Source organism: Phalacrocorax aristotelis, chromosome 16 (genome assembly GCF_949628215.1).
Source record: "Phalacrocorax aristotelis chromosome 16, bGulAri2.1, whole genome shotgun sequence".
Taxonomy (NCBI): Eukaryota; Metazoa; Chordata; class Aves; order Suliformes; family Phalacrocoracidae; genus Phalacrocorax; species Phalacrocorax aristotelis.
Window position 1 is genome coordinate 9,275,367 of NC_134291.1, and position 15,135 is coordinate 9,290,501.

At 40.4% G+C, this 15,135-nt stretch overlaps 1 protein-coding gene across 27 annotated transcripts in view; it reads left to right on the forward strand.

Moving 5' to 3' along the window:
- The first annotated feature begins 820 nt into the window (after nucleotides 1-820).
- BPTF (bromodomain PHD finger transcription factor) overlaps nucleotides 821-15,135 on the forward strand; it is a 57,656-nt gene continuing 43,341 nt past the window's right edge. For all 27 annotated transcript variants that reach the window (XM_075111556.1, XM_075111554.1, XM_075111565.1 and 24 more), the window contains exons 1-2: nucleotides 821-1,814; nucleotides 14,043-14,865. In XM_075111556.1, coding sequence (XP_074967657.1) covers nucleotides 836-1,814; nucleotides 14,043-14,865 — 1,802 coding nt within the window. In that variant the 5' untranslated portion in view covers nucleotides 821-835. The remainder of the gene's footprint in view (nucleotides 1,815-14,042; nucleotides 14,866-15,135) is intronic.

Here is a 15,135-nt window from a genome sequence, read left to right on the forward strand (position 1 = left end):
AGCCCATCTCTTTTTTGTGGTGCTAGGGACAAAAATGCGAATGGTAGGGCGCGGTGTGATCTCCTCAGTCTGTTTTGCTTTATACCGACCCTGGGTAGGTAACAGTGAGCTGTCAAAGGGTTTTAATTTCTTGCATCGTGGGCGAAGATGTAAAACGCGGCAAGAGCTGGCCATGGCAGCGGTGAAGGGGGCCCGCTTGGTGCTGGGGGAGGGCGGCCGCCGCCTCAGGGGGGTGAAGGAGGGAAATCTCTCCTGAGGGGGGACCTGGTGGCTCCGGTTTCGGCGGGCGCTGGGGCGGGGGGAAAGAGCTCTGTGGTGAGCCCCAGCCCGGGGCGGAGGGGCAGGAGAGCCCGTCGCCTACCTGCGCTCACCGCTGTCCCTGCCGGGGTGCGCAGCCGGCTGAGGCCGTGGGACCGGCGCTGAGGGGTGGCAGCCCGAGGGGCTGCCCTCAGGGCGCGGGTTGAGCACTGGGAGAGAGGACCGGTAACGGGCATCGCTATTCAGGCGTGGGGAGACGGTGAGTCCGGGGGGGGCGGGCACCCGGGGGGGGGGGGGGGCGGCGGCTGCGGGGCAGCTTCAGGCGCCGGCGGGGGAGCGTGGCGTGGCGCCCCGGGAGCGCCCGGGGCTGAGGGGGAACCCTCGTGGTGGGCGGGGGCGGCGGGGCAGCGCCTGGTGACACGTGGCGGTGAGCCGAGAGGGGACGCAGGGACACAAGCACGCCGTGTGCCGGTCGGGGGGAAGGCGGCAAAGGGAGCGCGGACGCAGCAGCGGGTCAGCCTGAGGGGCGGCGGAGCGGGCGGGGGGCGCGGAGCCGCCCCAGCGCGCCGGCTCCAACATGGCTCTCGGGGCCGGGGGCGGCGGCGCCCCCTGGCGGCGGCTGGCGGGCGCGGCCGGTCACGTGAGGCGCTCGGGGCCTGCTGCCGCCGCCGCTTCCCCCAGTCAGAGCGGAGCGAGCCGAGGCAGAGACGAAGAAACAAGATGGCGGCCGGTGGCGATCCGGAGCGGGACGCCGGCAATTCGGATTGAGCCCTCGGCCCTCACAGCTCGGCGGCCCCCCTCCCCGGCCCGGATCCCTCGCAGGGGGGGGAGCTTCCCCGTAGCCGCCTGTCCGGACTCCGAGCGCCCTCCCGAGCCTTCCTTCCCCCTCCCTTCCCCCCTCGGCCAGCGCCCAGAGATGCGGGGCCGGCGAGGCAGGCCGCCCAAGCAGCAGCAGCCGGCGGCGGCCACCGCTCAGGCGAGCTCCCCGGCTCCGCCCGCCCCGGCGGGCCCCATCGGGGGGCTGAGGTCCCGGCAGCGGGGCAGCAGCCGCGGCAGGTGGGCGACATCGGCCCAGGCGGAGACGGCGGGGCCCAAACAGAAGGGAGCCGGGGCTGCCCAGGCCTCTTCCCCCGCCACCGCCTCCCCCAGGGGGGGCAGCAAGAGGAAGGGAGGCAGCGGCAGCAGCAGCACCCCTGGTGGGGGAGGCAGCAGCGGTAAGGGTAGGGGCAGGGCTGGGGCTGGAGGAGCAGGGGGAGGAGGCGGAGGAGGCAGCTGCAACAGCCAAGGCAGGGCTGCCTCGTCCAGGAGGAGCATCAGCAAAGTGGTGTACGATGATCATGAGAGTGAAGAGGAGGAGGAGAGCATGGTGTCCGAGGAGGAAGAGGAGGGAGACCCCGAGGATAACCAGGACTCCGAGGAGGAAGAGGAGGAGGAGATAATGGAGGAGGAGGACGACGACGACTCTGACTACCCTGAAGAGATGGAGGATGAAGACGATGCCAGTTATTGCACTGAGAGCAGCTTCAGGAGCCACAGCACCTACAGCAGCACCCCAGGTAGAGAGTCAGTGGGATGAACTAAAACAAGTCGAGGGCACCCCACATGCTCCCTCTAGGTTTGCAAATACAGTCCGCACGCATTCTTCCTCCCATGCGTGTACGTAAGGGATGCCTGCAAGCACTCACAGGGAGAGAGGGGTATGCAAATTAACGACTGGCAACCCCACGGATGCAGGGAACATTAGAAGATGCTTACAAACACATCCACTGAGAGGAGGGAGGGAGGGAGGGCAGTACATGCTGTAACAAGGGGGTGCTTTGCAAATATGCATGGAGATTCTGGTGACTGCAGAAATGCATGATACACCAGAACGTGTTGCAAACGATGTCAGAACTGTGTGGAGCGTTCACTTAATATTTAAAAACAAGGGAAACAAGATGTATGCCTTGCAAAGAGGTCCTTTCAAGTATATACAGGAAAGGATGGCTTGTGCTTGCAGATATAACTTGATGTTAAAAGGAAAGGAAGCACATGCAACTTGAAGTGGCCTTAAAAAAAAAAAACCTACCATAAACACTGAAAATTTTCAGGCTCTTGAAATCAGAAGTATATATAACTGGATCCAGCATTTACTGGCTTTAAGACAGAACTAGCTTTCCAAGGAGGGAAATGAGGTGCATTGTTCAAAATGGAGATTGCATTGTTATAGTTTGGGGAAAAGTGCACAGGGCCTCATTGCAAGGGTGTAAACCTAGTTTTAGTTAAACACAGATTGAAAGGTAGAGGTTGAGTCTAAAGTCTTAGGTTTAAATACTGCATTTATCTTAAGATATGGCAACCTTTAAAACTCATGTTGGGGTTAAAAATTTTTAAACATCATTGTGATTATCTTTTTTAACCTCTAGTGGCAAATTTGGGCTCAAATTTTTAAGGCCTGTACTTCTGTTTGTCCTTAATTAGTTCATTAACCATGTGGGTTTCAAGCTTCAAAAATTATTTTATTTAAATTTAAGCACTTTGGATTTATGTGAACTCATTCCAGAAAGGAATTCAAGCTTAGGATAAATTTTTTTAAAAATCTCTGAACCAGGAGAGTGTTTAAACTTGGGGATAACCTAGGAGTGTTTCTGACTTGGGCTACAGGATAGCAAACGCAGCTGATGTACAAGTATTTGGCCAATTTGGAAAGGGGGGAGGAACAGGTTGTTGGTGTAAATGCGTTGCATCTTAATTAAAAAGGAGTGTAGTTCTGAGTAGTTAGCTGATGACTTTTTAGAAGAGGGAAGTATTGGCTACTAAATGTGTCAATTTTATTTTGGTGAGTTAATGGTATGAGCTCATTATGTGACTTCATAATAGTTCTTTTAAAAACTCTGTCTATATATATATTTTTTTAAATCTATATCCATATGCTCAGGAACTTAAATGAATCAAAATACGTATGTACATTACTAAATGAATTTAATTTAGCGACAATTTTTTTTAAGGTGTTAGTTTACCTGTTGCAGGGATGTTCTGCAATCAAATCGAAATTTTCGAATATTTATTACTTTAAAGATTGAGGTCTGGCTTCACAGAAGAAAAAAGCTAAAGTACTCTCTTGACTTTTAACTCTTCGGTTTCTGCTTAGTTGTGGTAACTTTAATTTTTATTACTTTTTGGGGGCTGCTTTTGTCAGGAAAATAATATTTTTATGATTTTAGTTGACTAGGTCAGGAAAATGTTTTTTACATGAGCATCCAGGTTCAAAATTAGTTCTACGGAGTATGGGTGTATTCAATTTTTGAATACTTAAGTATTTTGGCAAATAAGAAGATACCTCTCTGTGCATTGCTGTGCAAGCGTAGACAGGTTTTATGTGGTATTTAGGTGTATTGGAAACCATTTTGACAATTTATATGTTTATTTCTCACTTGGTCACGGTAACTTCAGTTAACTTTTTAAAGATAAGTTTAACTGTTAGCATTTTTCAACCTTATGTGCTTTTTTTTTATACTGTTTGATAGATAAAACATCTATGTTGCTATTTTGGCAATTAATAGGCAGTTCTCATTAGTTCAGTATTTGCCTAAAGGTCTCCCTTCCTCCTTCCCTCTCTCCCAGACATGCTGTTGCCCTTTTTCAAAGAAAGTACGAACTTTTCATTCGTTCAGCTCAGTCTGTGTCTCATTTCTGCTAAGCAAATATCTACGTTGTGAGCACTGCTACACAGTGGTGGCACTAATTGAAATCTTACCATAATCTGGGAAGAGATACTTGACATTATAACAGTACTAACAGGCAAGGAAAGAGTCACCTAACCTCAGTATCTTTCTCTAACAGCGGCCAGTGCAGAGAAGAGCGTTAGGAATAGGGCAGGCATACAGTGAGACGTCTTCAGAGTTCCTTCATGGGCTCCAGTGCTCTTTGACTCAGGTGCATGCTGAGCCGGAACTGGTCTTTAGCTATGTTTAGATAAATGTGGGCTTTTTTTTTCTTTCATATATTTGTCTTCAAACCAGCCAAATTGTAATATACAGTGATAAAGTTCCTGTGGTCACCTGGAGGGCTTGAAGGAGTGTCTCCTCCAGTCTTTTAAACTGGCCCCAGACAGTATCATGGGTTGCCCGCTGGGTTTTTCCTACTAGAAGAGTTGATGAACAATCGTTCTCTACTTATCTTCCCTCAATCGCATGCAGCCTGAATTACTACCACTTTCAGGGTGTAGTCTTAAGGGCTGAAGAGCTTATTTTTTGCGAGCAGGGATTTGAACAGTTGCAATCCCAGTCAAACTTTCCTACCAACTAAGATTTTACATGTAAATCACATCTCCCTTAAACTGGTGACAGACTTTGTATGGCTTTTTCAAACTTACATTGAACAATTAATTAAAACATCATAGTGCAATGTCACTAGCAAAGAAAAGCTCGGTTGTTGTGCTCTGCTGGTGGTTTTATGATGCATCTTGAACTTAGATGTAGGAGTACTTTTCTACTATACTATTATTAAAGTATTTAAAGAAGCAAAATCTTAGGAATGGTATAACACCTTAATAATGGTACAGTAAAAGCTTATTGTGTGAATGCATATGATATTTATCATTGCTTTTTCCTCTGCTGGATGGACTTTCAGTAGAGGGATTTTGTGTGTGTGTGTGTGTGTGTAACGTCTGTCCCTTCTCTCTTATCCCATTGTATCCCCAGAAGGTAGATATGCTTTTAGGATAGGTATCCTATATATCTTGTATCACTAAGCGTTTTTGCCATTACCTGTCTGCTGTAAGTTCTACTTTAGGCTTGTCACAATTGCATTATAGATATCAAGTAGTTTCTGTATGTTGCAGAATTTTAAAAGAAGGATTAAATCAAGATGCCTAGAAGTCCTTCACTTTTTCTGTTTCTTTTTTTTTTCTTTGTCAAAAACTTGGAAAACTAGCTTTAGGAAGAGCTGTACGTCTAGATTTTGACTGAGATAATAATCAGTCTATCTAACAAGAAAACGCACAGCAGTGGAGTTGAGACAAAAGATTTATCTTAAAATAAATTAAATAAAATTTTTAGATGGATTTTGCTAGTCTGAGCATTTACAGTGATTGACCATCACTTCCGTTAACCAGTTATTTCACCAGTGTGCTTCTACCTTCAGAGTGAAAGAATTTAACTGGAAATGAGGTGCTGCATTTTGTGTGTCTGGTAATTTTATATTTTAACACGTTTTCATGCTCTTGAAGAATTGTTTAAGTGGAGACATTGAGATAGTAAGATATGCAGCCTCCTTTGTCTGTCGTGTGAGAAGATTTACCAGCCTCCCAGACATCTTACCTAGGGTACCCTGTTCTCTAAATTAAATCTGGCATGCTCTTATTTTACCATTCAGTAATTTGAACTTTGATTTGTACTCTAGAGGAACTATCACTAGTTTATCATGCCAGTCATGAAAATCTAGAGGAGACAAGTCCTAGGAAAGAAATTGTGTAGAAGGCCAAAGGAGTAAATCTGTGGCTGATTGTGTTGTATTGACATGCAAATTTGAAGTTTATCTGAAGAGAGCATTTGTCACTTCATTCATCTTTCTAAGAAGCTCTTTATCAAAGTTCGTATTTTGTAGAAGGTAGGATAATTTGATGTACCGCAGATGAGTTTAAAAGTTGTGCAAACTTTTTTGTAGGTCTGCAGTAAAATTCCATAGCTGACCATTTTATTGCGTAGAACTGGTGTAAGGTGAATAAATGTGGATTTTAGGAGACTGGGACCGGGTCTCAGGGCTCACTAACTTCAGAAATCAGTTGCAACTTATCCTGAGCGTGTCCCAAGTAAGAAATTTTCTGTCAGAACGTTGCTGAAAATCATTATGTTAGTGCTACTTTGGGGTTTTTTTGGTTGGTTGGTTTTCTGTGTGGTGTTTTGTTTTTTTTTGTTTTCCCTCTGGGTTCTAGGCACAAAAGGGCTGTGACTCTGAGTACTTTCAGAATGACAGTGTGGGATCTCATCTGCTACTTGTCTTGCATTAGTTTTCCAAATGTTAAAGTGATGCCTTAGAATATAGGGGGTTTGTATTCCGGGCTCCTACTTAATGTAAAACGAGCAGAGAATCCTAGTTTGATTTAGAACTGTGCTATTGACAGATGTACAAACTGAAAATATAAAAAGCCAAAAGTTTTAAAGCTTTAAAACAGTTTTTAAAGAACACAGAGACCTGGTTTTGTACAATGCAAGGCAGTAGTCAAACTTAGCCACGGAGCACATGTTGAGAATTTCTGCAGTATGAGTGCTCTCAGGAAGATGCTCTCAGGATCTAGTCTAGTAACTCGTTATTTTTTCACTTTGTACTTCAACTTCCAAAGCTTTTGTGGTGCTTGAAATGTCTCATTGTTAATGTCAGTTTAGATTTTAATCTGGTTTGTGTTTTAGTTTTGGGGTTGGTTTTTTTGGTTTGTTTGTGGGTGGTGGGGTTTTTCTTTTTTCCAGGCAAAATAAAGAAATTTGGGTTAGATACCATTGTTGCAGACCAATATTCAAATCAGAGCTGCACTTACAAGTAGTTACAAATGCATCTTACTCATTCAGAAAATTTTTCTGGAAGAGATTATTTGGCTTGTGAATATTAGAAACATATTGATTGTCATGTTGACATTTTTAAAAGGGGAAAAAAGTGTTTTGTATAAGTCAAAGCCTTTAATTTTGGCCCATCCCAAGAAAAAGATTTAGATTTTTCTATTTTGGTACTGCTTTTCATAATATATTCTCGTTTTGTGTTAACCTGATTCATTTTACTGCTTTTTCTTCTTTGGTGTAAGCTGAGCAAATGCTCTCCCAAGAGATTGACTTTTAATTAAGGAACCGGTTTGGATAATGCTGTGACAAACGTGGCTATATCCAGTTTATGCATTCTGCTGTGAAAACGAAGAAATTTTCATCAAATGTTTTTAGTTTGCTCGGTGATATCTAATAAGAACTTTCACGTTCCTGTACATTCTAATTTTAAATTTGCCTGGTGCAAAATAGTAATATGGGAGACCAAATGTCTGATTCTTGTTATGTTTATTAAAACCAAACAAAAATAAGATAGTTGTAGTGAGTTTAGAAGGGCAGTCAAAAGCCAAAATTTTGAGGAGGAAGGAAAACGTAGGAGAGGGCATCTTCTCTAAGGAGTACTCATGCTTCCCAGGACATCATACAACTGCCAATTGGTCTTTATGTTGAGAAGTTTCTGTTGCGACTCGTGATCTGGAAAACAAAACCAACCTAATTCTATTTTACTAAACATGGACTTTTTAGTTTGACTTGACTTGTGGAACTTGAAGCCAAAACTAATCTCTTTTGCGGGGCGAATGGAAAGTCTTTGAAGTCTCTTCACTTGTTGGGGTCAATTTTGTGGAGTGTGCCTGTGGGGGATTTGTCCTGTATTTCCTGCCCCCGACTCCTGTGACAGATTACTGAAGTATCTGAAACTCAATGGTCTGTCTCTTCTCTCCCCTGTTCTCTGTCAAGTTTAACCTCTCTGCTGCAACTGTGAACAGGAACTCTAAGCTGGAGTCTTGGTGCCCAGGTGCTGAGGAATTATGAGGAAGGGAAAGTTTTTAGAGAAGAGAAATGAGAAGTTGTGAGCTTTCTAATCAAGAAATGGTGGAACCATTGTTTATTTTTCAGGTCGTACCAGTGCAGCTACCACTCTCACTGTTTAAACAAGACAGTGGTTCTGACACAATATTTGCTATGTAGGACCTCCATCCACTAGTCCATTGTTGAAATAGTTGGGCTGAAAGGCTATGTTTACTAGTACTGTACATCTGGAGTGAAGGGATATGTAACATAAGTGAGACATGGCAAAACTGGATTTTTTTGTTAAGCTACATGCGTATGCTAAGTGGAATACAATGAAAGGAAAAAGAGCATGAAAGTCGTATTTGGTCATGGTACAACCTTTCTGTATTCTGGACACTGCTGTAAATAGTTCATTCAAATACTCGCTTTTAAAACTGTCTACATAAACCAGAAGATATATTAAAGATTATTATAGTATTTTTAAGCTCCATATCTTCCTGTGGTAAAGTGTTAGAGAATAGATGTGAATTTCCCTTCTTTCAGTCTGTGAATGCAAATGAAGACAAAATTTTCAGTCCTTTTGAACCCCACTTCATTTCTAAGTTTTGAAAGGGTCAGCATTTGAACCAAACAGGTTAAATAGATGGAAATTAAAAAAAAAAAATGAAGTAAGGGTTTGGGTTTAAGTGTTTTAGTAAATTCTGGGTTTGGCTGCTCAGCCTGTTATAAAGTGTTACTGAAATGAAGTTCAGTAACTTCATTTTTATTTCGAATATCATTAGTGTGTTTTGCTTAAATATTTGTAATATAAATATTTTAATAGATTATGGTAAGTGTAGACTATAATTATCAATATCTATAATTAAATGTGCCATGTGAATAAAATTGTTTACTCTTTAATCTTAATTACAGGCAGCTCTTCAACTAGAGAATTCAAAATAGGGAGAGGCAACCACTGCAGACTACTTCATCACTTTTGGAGACAACTAGTGAAGGAATGTGATTTAAAAGAAGCGTATGCTAGATAGAAGTATAATGCTGAGACATTCAAGATGATCTGGATCCTGTAAATAGTCCAGTCGTGGCAGCAGGAGGCTATTGGCAGATCAATTTATCCTTCCAAATAAAGCTGTGGAATTTGAATGGTGTAGAAGTGGACATTTTTCTCTTTTTGTACTGGCTCAAACTTGAAGGTGGAATTTGATTCAGGGATTTGGTTAATATGCAGAAACGATCTTAGAAGTATACAATTTACATGTAATAACACGAGTCCATTTTGGGGAACTTCAGTGTGAGTAAATTGACTTTCTTTAACTGAGAGTAGATACATCTAGATACCATTTAAAGTCTAGTAAGTCAGGTGATGCTGGTCCTTAAAGGACTGCTGCTGGTACACCTACTCTGGAATCCTCGTAATGTTTTTTGTTTTTAGACAGAGTAGTACACATTGCATTTTTAATTTAAAACAAAGAAACCTGCTGCTACAGTAAGAGATTTCCGCAAATGTGAAATTGTTCAGAGCAAATCATAAAAATTATTTATCCAAAGTTATTTAAACTCTACCAAGAAAAAATGAAAAATATTAATGGTAGTAGGTGATGTAGTAATATGAAGTTAAGAAAAGAAAGCAACAATGTAATTCTGTTGACTGCTCAGTGTGGTCATTGCACTGGATGTATTATACTATTTTGCTTCCATATATTAAAATACATACTAATGTAATGCACATATGTACCTGTGTCCCAAATCAAAATAAATGTGTTTTATTGTGTAATCATCAATTATATAGTCTACAGAAGCTTGCATTTATCTCTTAAATATTTAAATTGAGGTCATTACATTTATTATTTTTTAATCAATTAAATTTGAATTAACACATTTTCTCACAGACAGTCAGAATTCCCTGTGGAGGGCAAAATCCATGATGAATGACAAGAAGTAAAAAAAAGTTGTCAAATCCTAGAATCTCTAAAATAATTAAAAGTAAAATAAAATAATCTGACCATACAAATGTTTGACGAGACGAAAGGTTTTTTTGTTTTGTTTGTTTTTCTGCCAGTGAATGTCAAATTCAAGCATTGGACAATTTGCCTTGTGGAAGAGAGAGTTTCCTTGAAAATGGAGAGCTCGAAAAGTTTATTGTAGGAAAGGTTTTTCAAAATTTGAGGGATATTTTTTGTGTATATGAAGAACAGTTGGGTAAACATGAACTGTGATCTTCAAAACCTTCACAGAAGATGAAACTGCTTCTATGAATGTGAGGCTGTATGGGCTGTCAGAACACTGCAGATAATTAGCAATGATGAAATTATCAGAATTGCAAACATGACTAGAGTCTTTATTTGGAGGTCAAAACTGCCTGTGTTCAGCTGTCTGAGCTAGTGGCAAGGGAGGGGGTTATCCACCCGGCCAGTAGAAAGCAAAAAAACTTTACCTCAAAACAGAAACTATAGCACTTCAACATCTTTATATCATATTCCATTGGCTTACACTTCTAATTTAAGTTCAACAGCCAGAGTGCCTCAAAATTTATGAGCACCTTGGCAGAGAACGTCCATCTTTTTCACTGGAGATTAGACTGCTTGGTTATGTTGATTTGACTGGGGGGGGACACGTGTTTTGGTTTTTAAAGGTACCTGGAGTGCTTCTTGAGAATGCAGTTTATGCATGAAACAGTAATACGTTTAAGCATAAATTGTTTGCAGTTTCTGAATTTCCAAATCACACTTCATGATTCTTCAGAGTTCTAGACTGCAAGTTCTCTTGAACCTGCATACAGCAAATGTCAATAACAAATTGGAAGTGAAATTGGGGGGGAGCAACCTAGATTTGAAATATTGTGCAACCAAGCCATTCAAGAAAACTATGCCTGGGTACCATTTCTTTCTAAAATATTCTGCATCTTTAAATACTGTCCCTTTTTAGCTCTGAAAACCAGACTATATGAAGTGCAGAATTGTTCAAAGAAGTTCAGTGTTTGAAAAGATAAATTATTTGAGCTCTTGAGATGTGGTGGGTGATTTGCAGTATGGATTGGGAGTGTTGAGTGGTGTGATAGAGTAACTGTGCTGCGCATCGTGAGGCATAACTCAGAAGTGGCGGACAAATGAAGAATGCATGTTATGACGCAATATGGTTTTCCTTATTGTCTAGACTATTAGTTTTACAGTTACTTTTGAAATTTCTGTGCTTTATACCAAAGCAAACATGAAAATACATGAACTGATTTAAATAGAAAGATGAAGAGTGGTGTGAATAATGCAGCCACACATTTACGCTGTACTTGCACCAAAGTAGAATTCTTAATGGTATTGTGACATACTTTGTGTCCTGACAACATGTTTATTCTAGACCTCTAATTGTACCAATATGCTTCCTTTTATAAGAGGAGTATTAGAGGATTTTTTTAACTTCTGTGGGAAATATTAGGAATGCATTGTTTTAAGGTTCTTTTTGCTTCTCCTGTTAGATTGATGTAACAAATATACCAGTTTATCTCTTGTAAAAGAGAGATGAACAAACATGGTATATGGGGAATCTTTTTTTTTAATGAAGGATAAAAATAATGCATAGGACAATTATAATTTTGTTCTCAGAGTGGAAAATCTCAACAGAAGAGAGGAAATAAGGAGCCTTTGCTTCTTTCAGCAGTGTTCCTTCATTCTAGTTTATCTTTGCTTGAAATTACTGGGGGCTTTGTCACTTCTGATTAATTTAGGTAAACCGGGGTCATCGTTCTTGCCACTTTCTTTCTTGAAGGGTTGTTTCTTTGATGGCTTTACTGTGTGACACACGTTTTTCTGCTACAATTGCAAACACTGAAAAGAATCCCAGTTTATAGCTCTGCCAGCTTTTTGTGATATTTGGACTCTGTGCAGACCATTAGTGATTTCAGAATATCTGTTTTGCGTTGGTGTTGTCTTGCATGACCGCCTACTAGGACTGATCCTATGCCATCCTGCAATATTGAAGGAAGCTTCAGGACCCTATAGTAATTTAATCTGTGAGTGTGCATCTGCGTGTGTTTTCCTTTGGGGTCTTTAATTAAACCACCTCTGGTTTATGCATATATGATTTTTGGATCATGGTGCAAGAAAAGTTGGGTTTGATCTAGATATTTCTTGCTGTAGGAACACTTGCTTTGGGCCTGGCTGTGATACTCCTGTGTTTTTGTGTGTTTGCCATGATTAAACATTTTCCACTGATTTGTGCAGAAGCATATTGGAAAATGGTCATACAAGGATTCTTTCATTTTTCCACAGTCAGAACTCAAACTTAACTAAACTTGGAAATTTTTTTATTCGCAGATGATGTTGACCCATTACTTCTGTAATGGAAACATCTGGCAGTTCATCTTCTATATTGTTTCAGAGTGTCTGATATGTTGAATAAGGTTTCATTCTTTGTCGTTAGAGAGGGAGAGATGTATCTTGTGTCATCTTGCCATGATTTATTTTTCTTCTGGAATCATTTGGCAAACTGTCTATTATGTATCAAGATGTTTCTTAAAGGTAGCTTTTCTTTTGGGTAACTTCTTTTTCCCCTTTTCAATGTGCTGAAGTTTTAACAATGGTGTTTTCAGATTCAGAAGGATCTGTCTTTGGGTATCTGCCTGCTTTAGCAGGTCTTCCCCCACCCCCTGCCACTCCTATTAGACTTATTTCCTGTATTTATGGAACTGTTGGGAGGGAGTAGGGTGGATTGAACAAATGCCACAGAGAACCATTTCCTCTTAATGGTAACATCCAAGATGACTGGAACTTACTTTATCTCTGAATTTTTGAACGAATTTTTTGGAGTGTCTGTTATTCACAGAATTTGACCAAGAAATTATTAACATGACGTTTAAAATTCCAGAATACTGGTTGTGTCACTCTTCAGCCTCAGATCACACAATGTGTAATATATATCATTCTTTAATAAAGTGTGCATGTGAAATTGCTGTCATGGAGAACTTCCCTTTTCCTTTTAATTTTCTCTGTGAATAAAATGCATCCTGCCAACCACTCTTCTGTGTAGAATTGATAATTATGAAATTTAGTTGTTGACCAGAATCTTAGTATGCTTACCAGAGGACCTAAAACCAGTTTTCATCTCAGTTCTTGGTTTAAAACCAAGATGATGGTTTTATGATTAGTTTTTGAGATTGTCTAAACTTAATTAGGTTTGTTGTTTTTTTTTAAAAGGAAGTAGGTTTAATGAGTGCATCCTAGTACTTCAACAGATAGCTGCAAAATAGTTGCATGTAGCTGGATGCTTTTTCATTATTTTGATGGAAGATTGAAATATTTCGTCTGCCTCAGTAGTGTCATGTACAGAAACTTTCCTCTTTTGTTTTTCTTTATGCTTGCAATTAAGCATAGTGGAATTAAAGGGAAGAAAGTGTAGCATCTCATCTGAATTAGCATCTGAGATTTAATTAATTTATGTTCAGTGTCTTGTCTTTTAGGTAGTGAAACAGCTCGTCAGATTAGCTGTTTGTGTTAGGCTTTGTCCTTCCATAATTCTACCTCCTTCTCATTCTGTGGTTCTCTCTTATTTTATTGAAGCCATGGGGGTAGTTTGGGTTTTGGGTTGGGTTTCTGGTTTTGCTATTTTTTTTAAAATTGGGAGTTCCTGAAGCATTTTCATAAAACATCACATTTAACTTTTGTTTCTGGTTTGTAGGTATCCAGGAGAAATTTTCTAGTTAGAAAGCAGTGGACAAAGTGATTTAGTTTCTCTTTTGTATTTTAATTTGGTTGAAATTGATGTCCTAAGACTTCTGCTTGAAATGAAACTTCTTGTATACTATTGCTGTGTAGGAGAATAGCTTGCAGTATTTTAATACAAAATGCCTGTTGCTCGAACCTTGATACTTCAAGTTTAAACTTAAAATTCCAAGAAGAAATTATAAACTAGTCATGATGAATAAAAATGAGAAAAATGTCTAAATTAATATTTTGTCTAAGGGAAATGTCTTTTTAACTAATTTAAACAATTGAATTTCTAGACATAATTTTAAAGATTCAGTAGATATAAATTATATGGGAAATGCAACTGCTTAAGTGTCTAAAGCAAAATTTCAGATACCTTGTGTATTTTATTTTCATGTTGTTAATTAAAGTATAAATTATTGGCTGAGTTGTCACATTTATGTAACTGAAGATGTGATCCCTTAATTTGCGATAGTGTAGAAAATTGGACAGAATCATTGATGATAGATGTTTAAACGTGTTGACCTGTGAATGGCAAAATTCTTATTGTTGTTTTTTATTCCAGGTAGGAGAAGACAGAGAGTGCATCGTCCTCGTTCTCCAATATTGGAAGAAAAAGATATCCCACCCTTGGAGTTTCCTAAATCCTCAGAGGACTTAATGGTGCCTAGTGAGCATATAATGAATGTTATTGCCATCTATGAGGTACTAAGGAACTTTGGCACTGTTTTACGCCTCTCTCCTTTTCGTTTTGAGGACTTCTGTGCTGCTCTGGTAAGTCAAGAGCAGTGCACACTTATGGCAGAGATGCATATAGTGCTCTTAAAAGCAGTTTTACGTGAAGAAGACACTTCAAATACTACCTTTGGACCTGCTGACCTCAAAGATAGCGTTAATTCCACTTTGTATTTCATAGATGGAATGACGTGGCCAGAGGTTCTGCGGGTATATTGTGAGAGTGACAAGGAATACCATCATGTTCTTCCTTACCAAGAGACAGAGGACTATCCTTATGGACCAGTAGAGAATAAAATCAAAGTTCTGCAGTTCTTAGTGGATCAGTTTCTTACAACAAACATTGCACGTGAAGAGTTAATGTCAGAAGGTGTTATTCAGTACGATGATCATTGTAGGGTTTGTCACAAACTTGGGGATTTGCTTTGCTGTGAAACTTGTTCAGCGGTGTACCATTTGGAGTGTGTGAAACCACCTCTTGAAGAGGTACCAGAAGATGAATGGCAGTGTGAGGTCTGTGTAGCACACAAGGTGCCTGGAGTAACTGACTGTGTGGCTGAAATCCAAAAAAATAAACCATACATTCGCCATGAACCTATTGGATATGACAGGCATAGACGAAAATATTGGTTCCTCAACAGAAGAATCATTATGTAAGTAAGCATTCAGTATTTTCTGAACAATAATATTGTGTTGAGTGTATTGTTAATATATCCTGTAAGTTGCTGTTGCCATTTAGAATTGTTCTTTCTTTAGATGAGACCATTGCTTGCTGTTTTGTAAGTAGATTTCTAAAGACCATGTAATTAATCCATCAATTTTCTCCAAAATAAATATTCTCATAATCGATATATAAAAGGGGGGGGGGAAAACCCAGGGCCTCCGGCTTAATTTTAATGTGCCTAAAACATATGAATATGAGG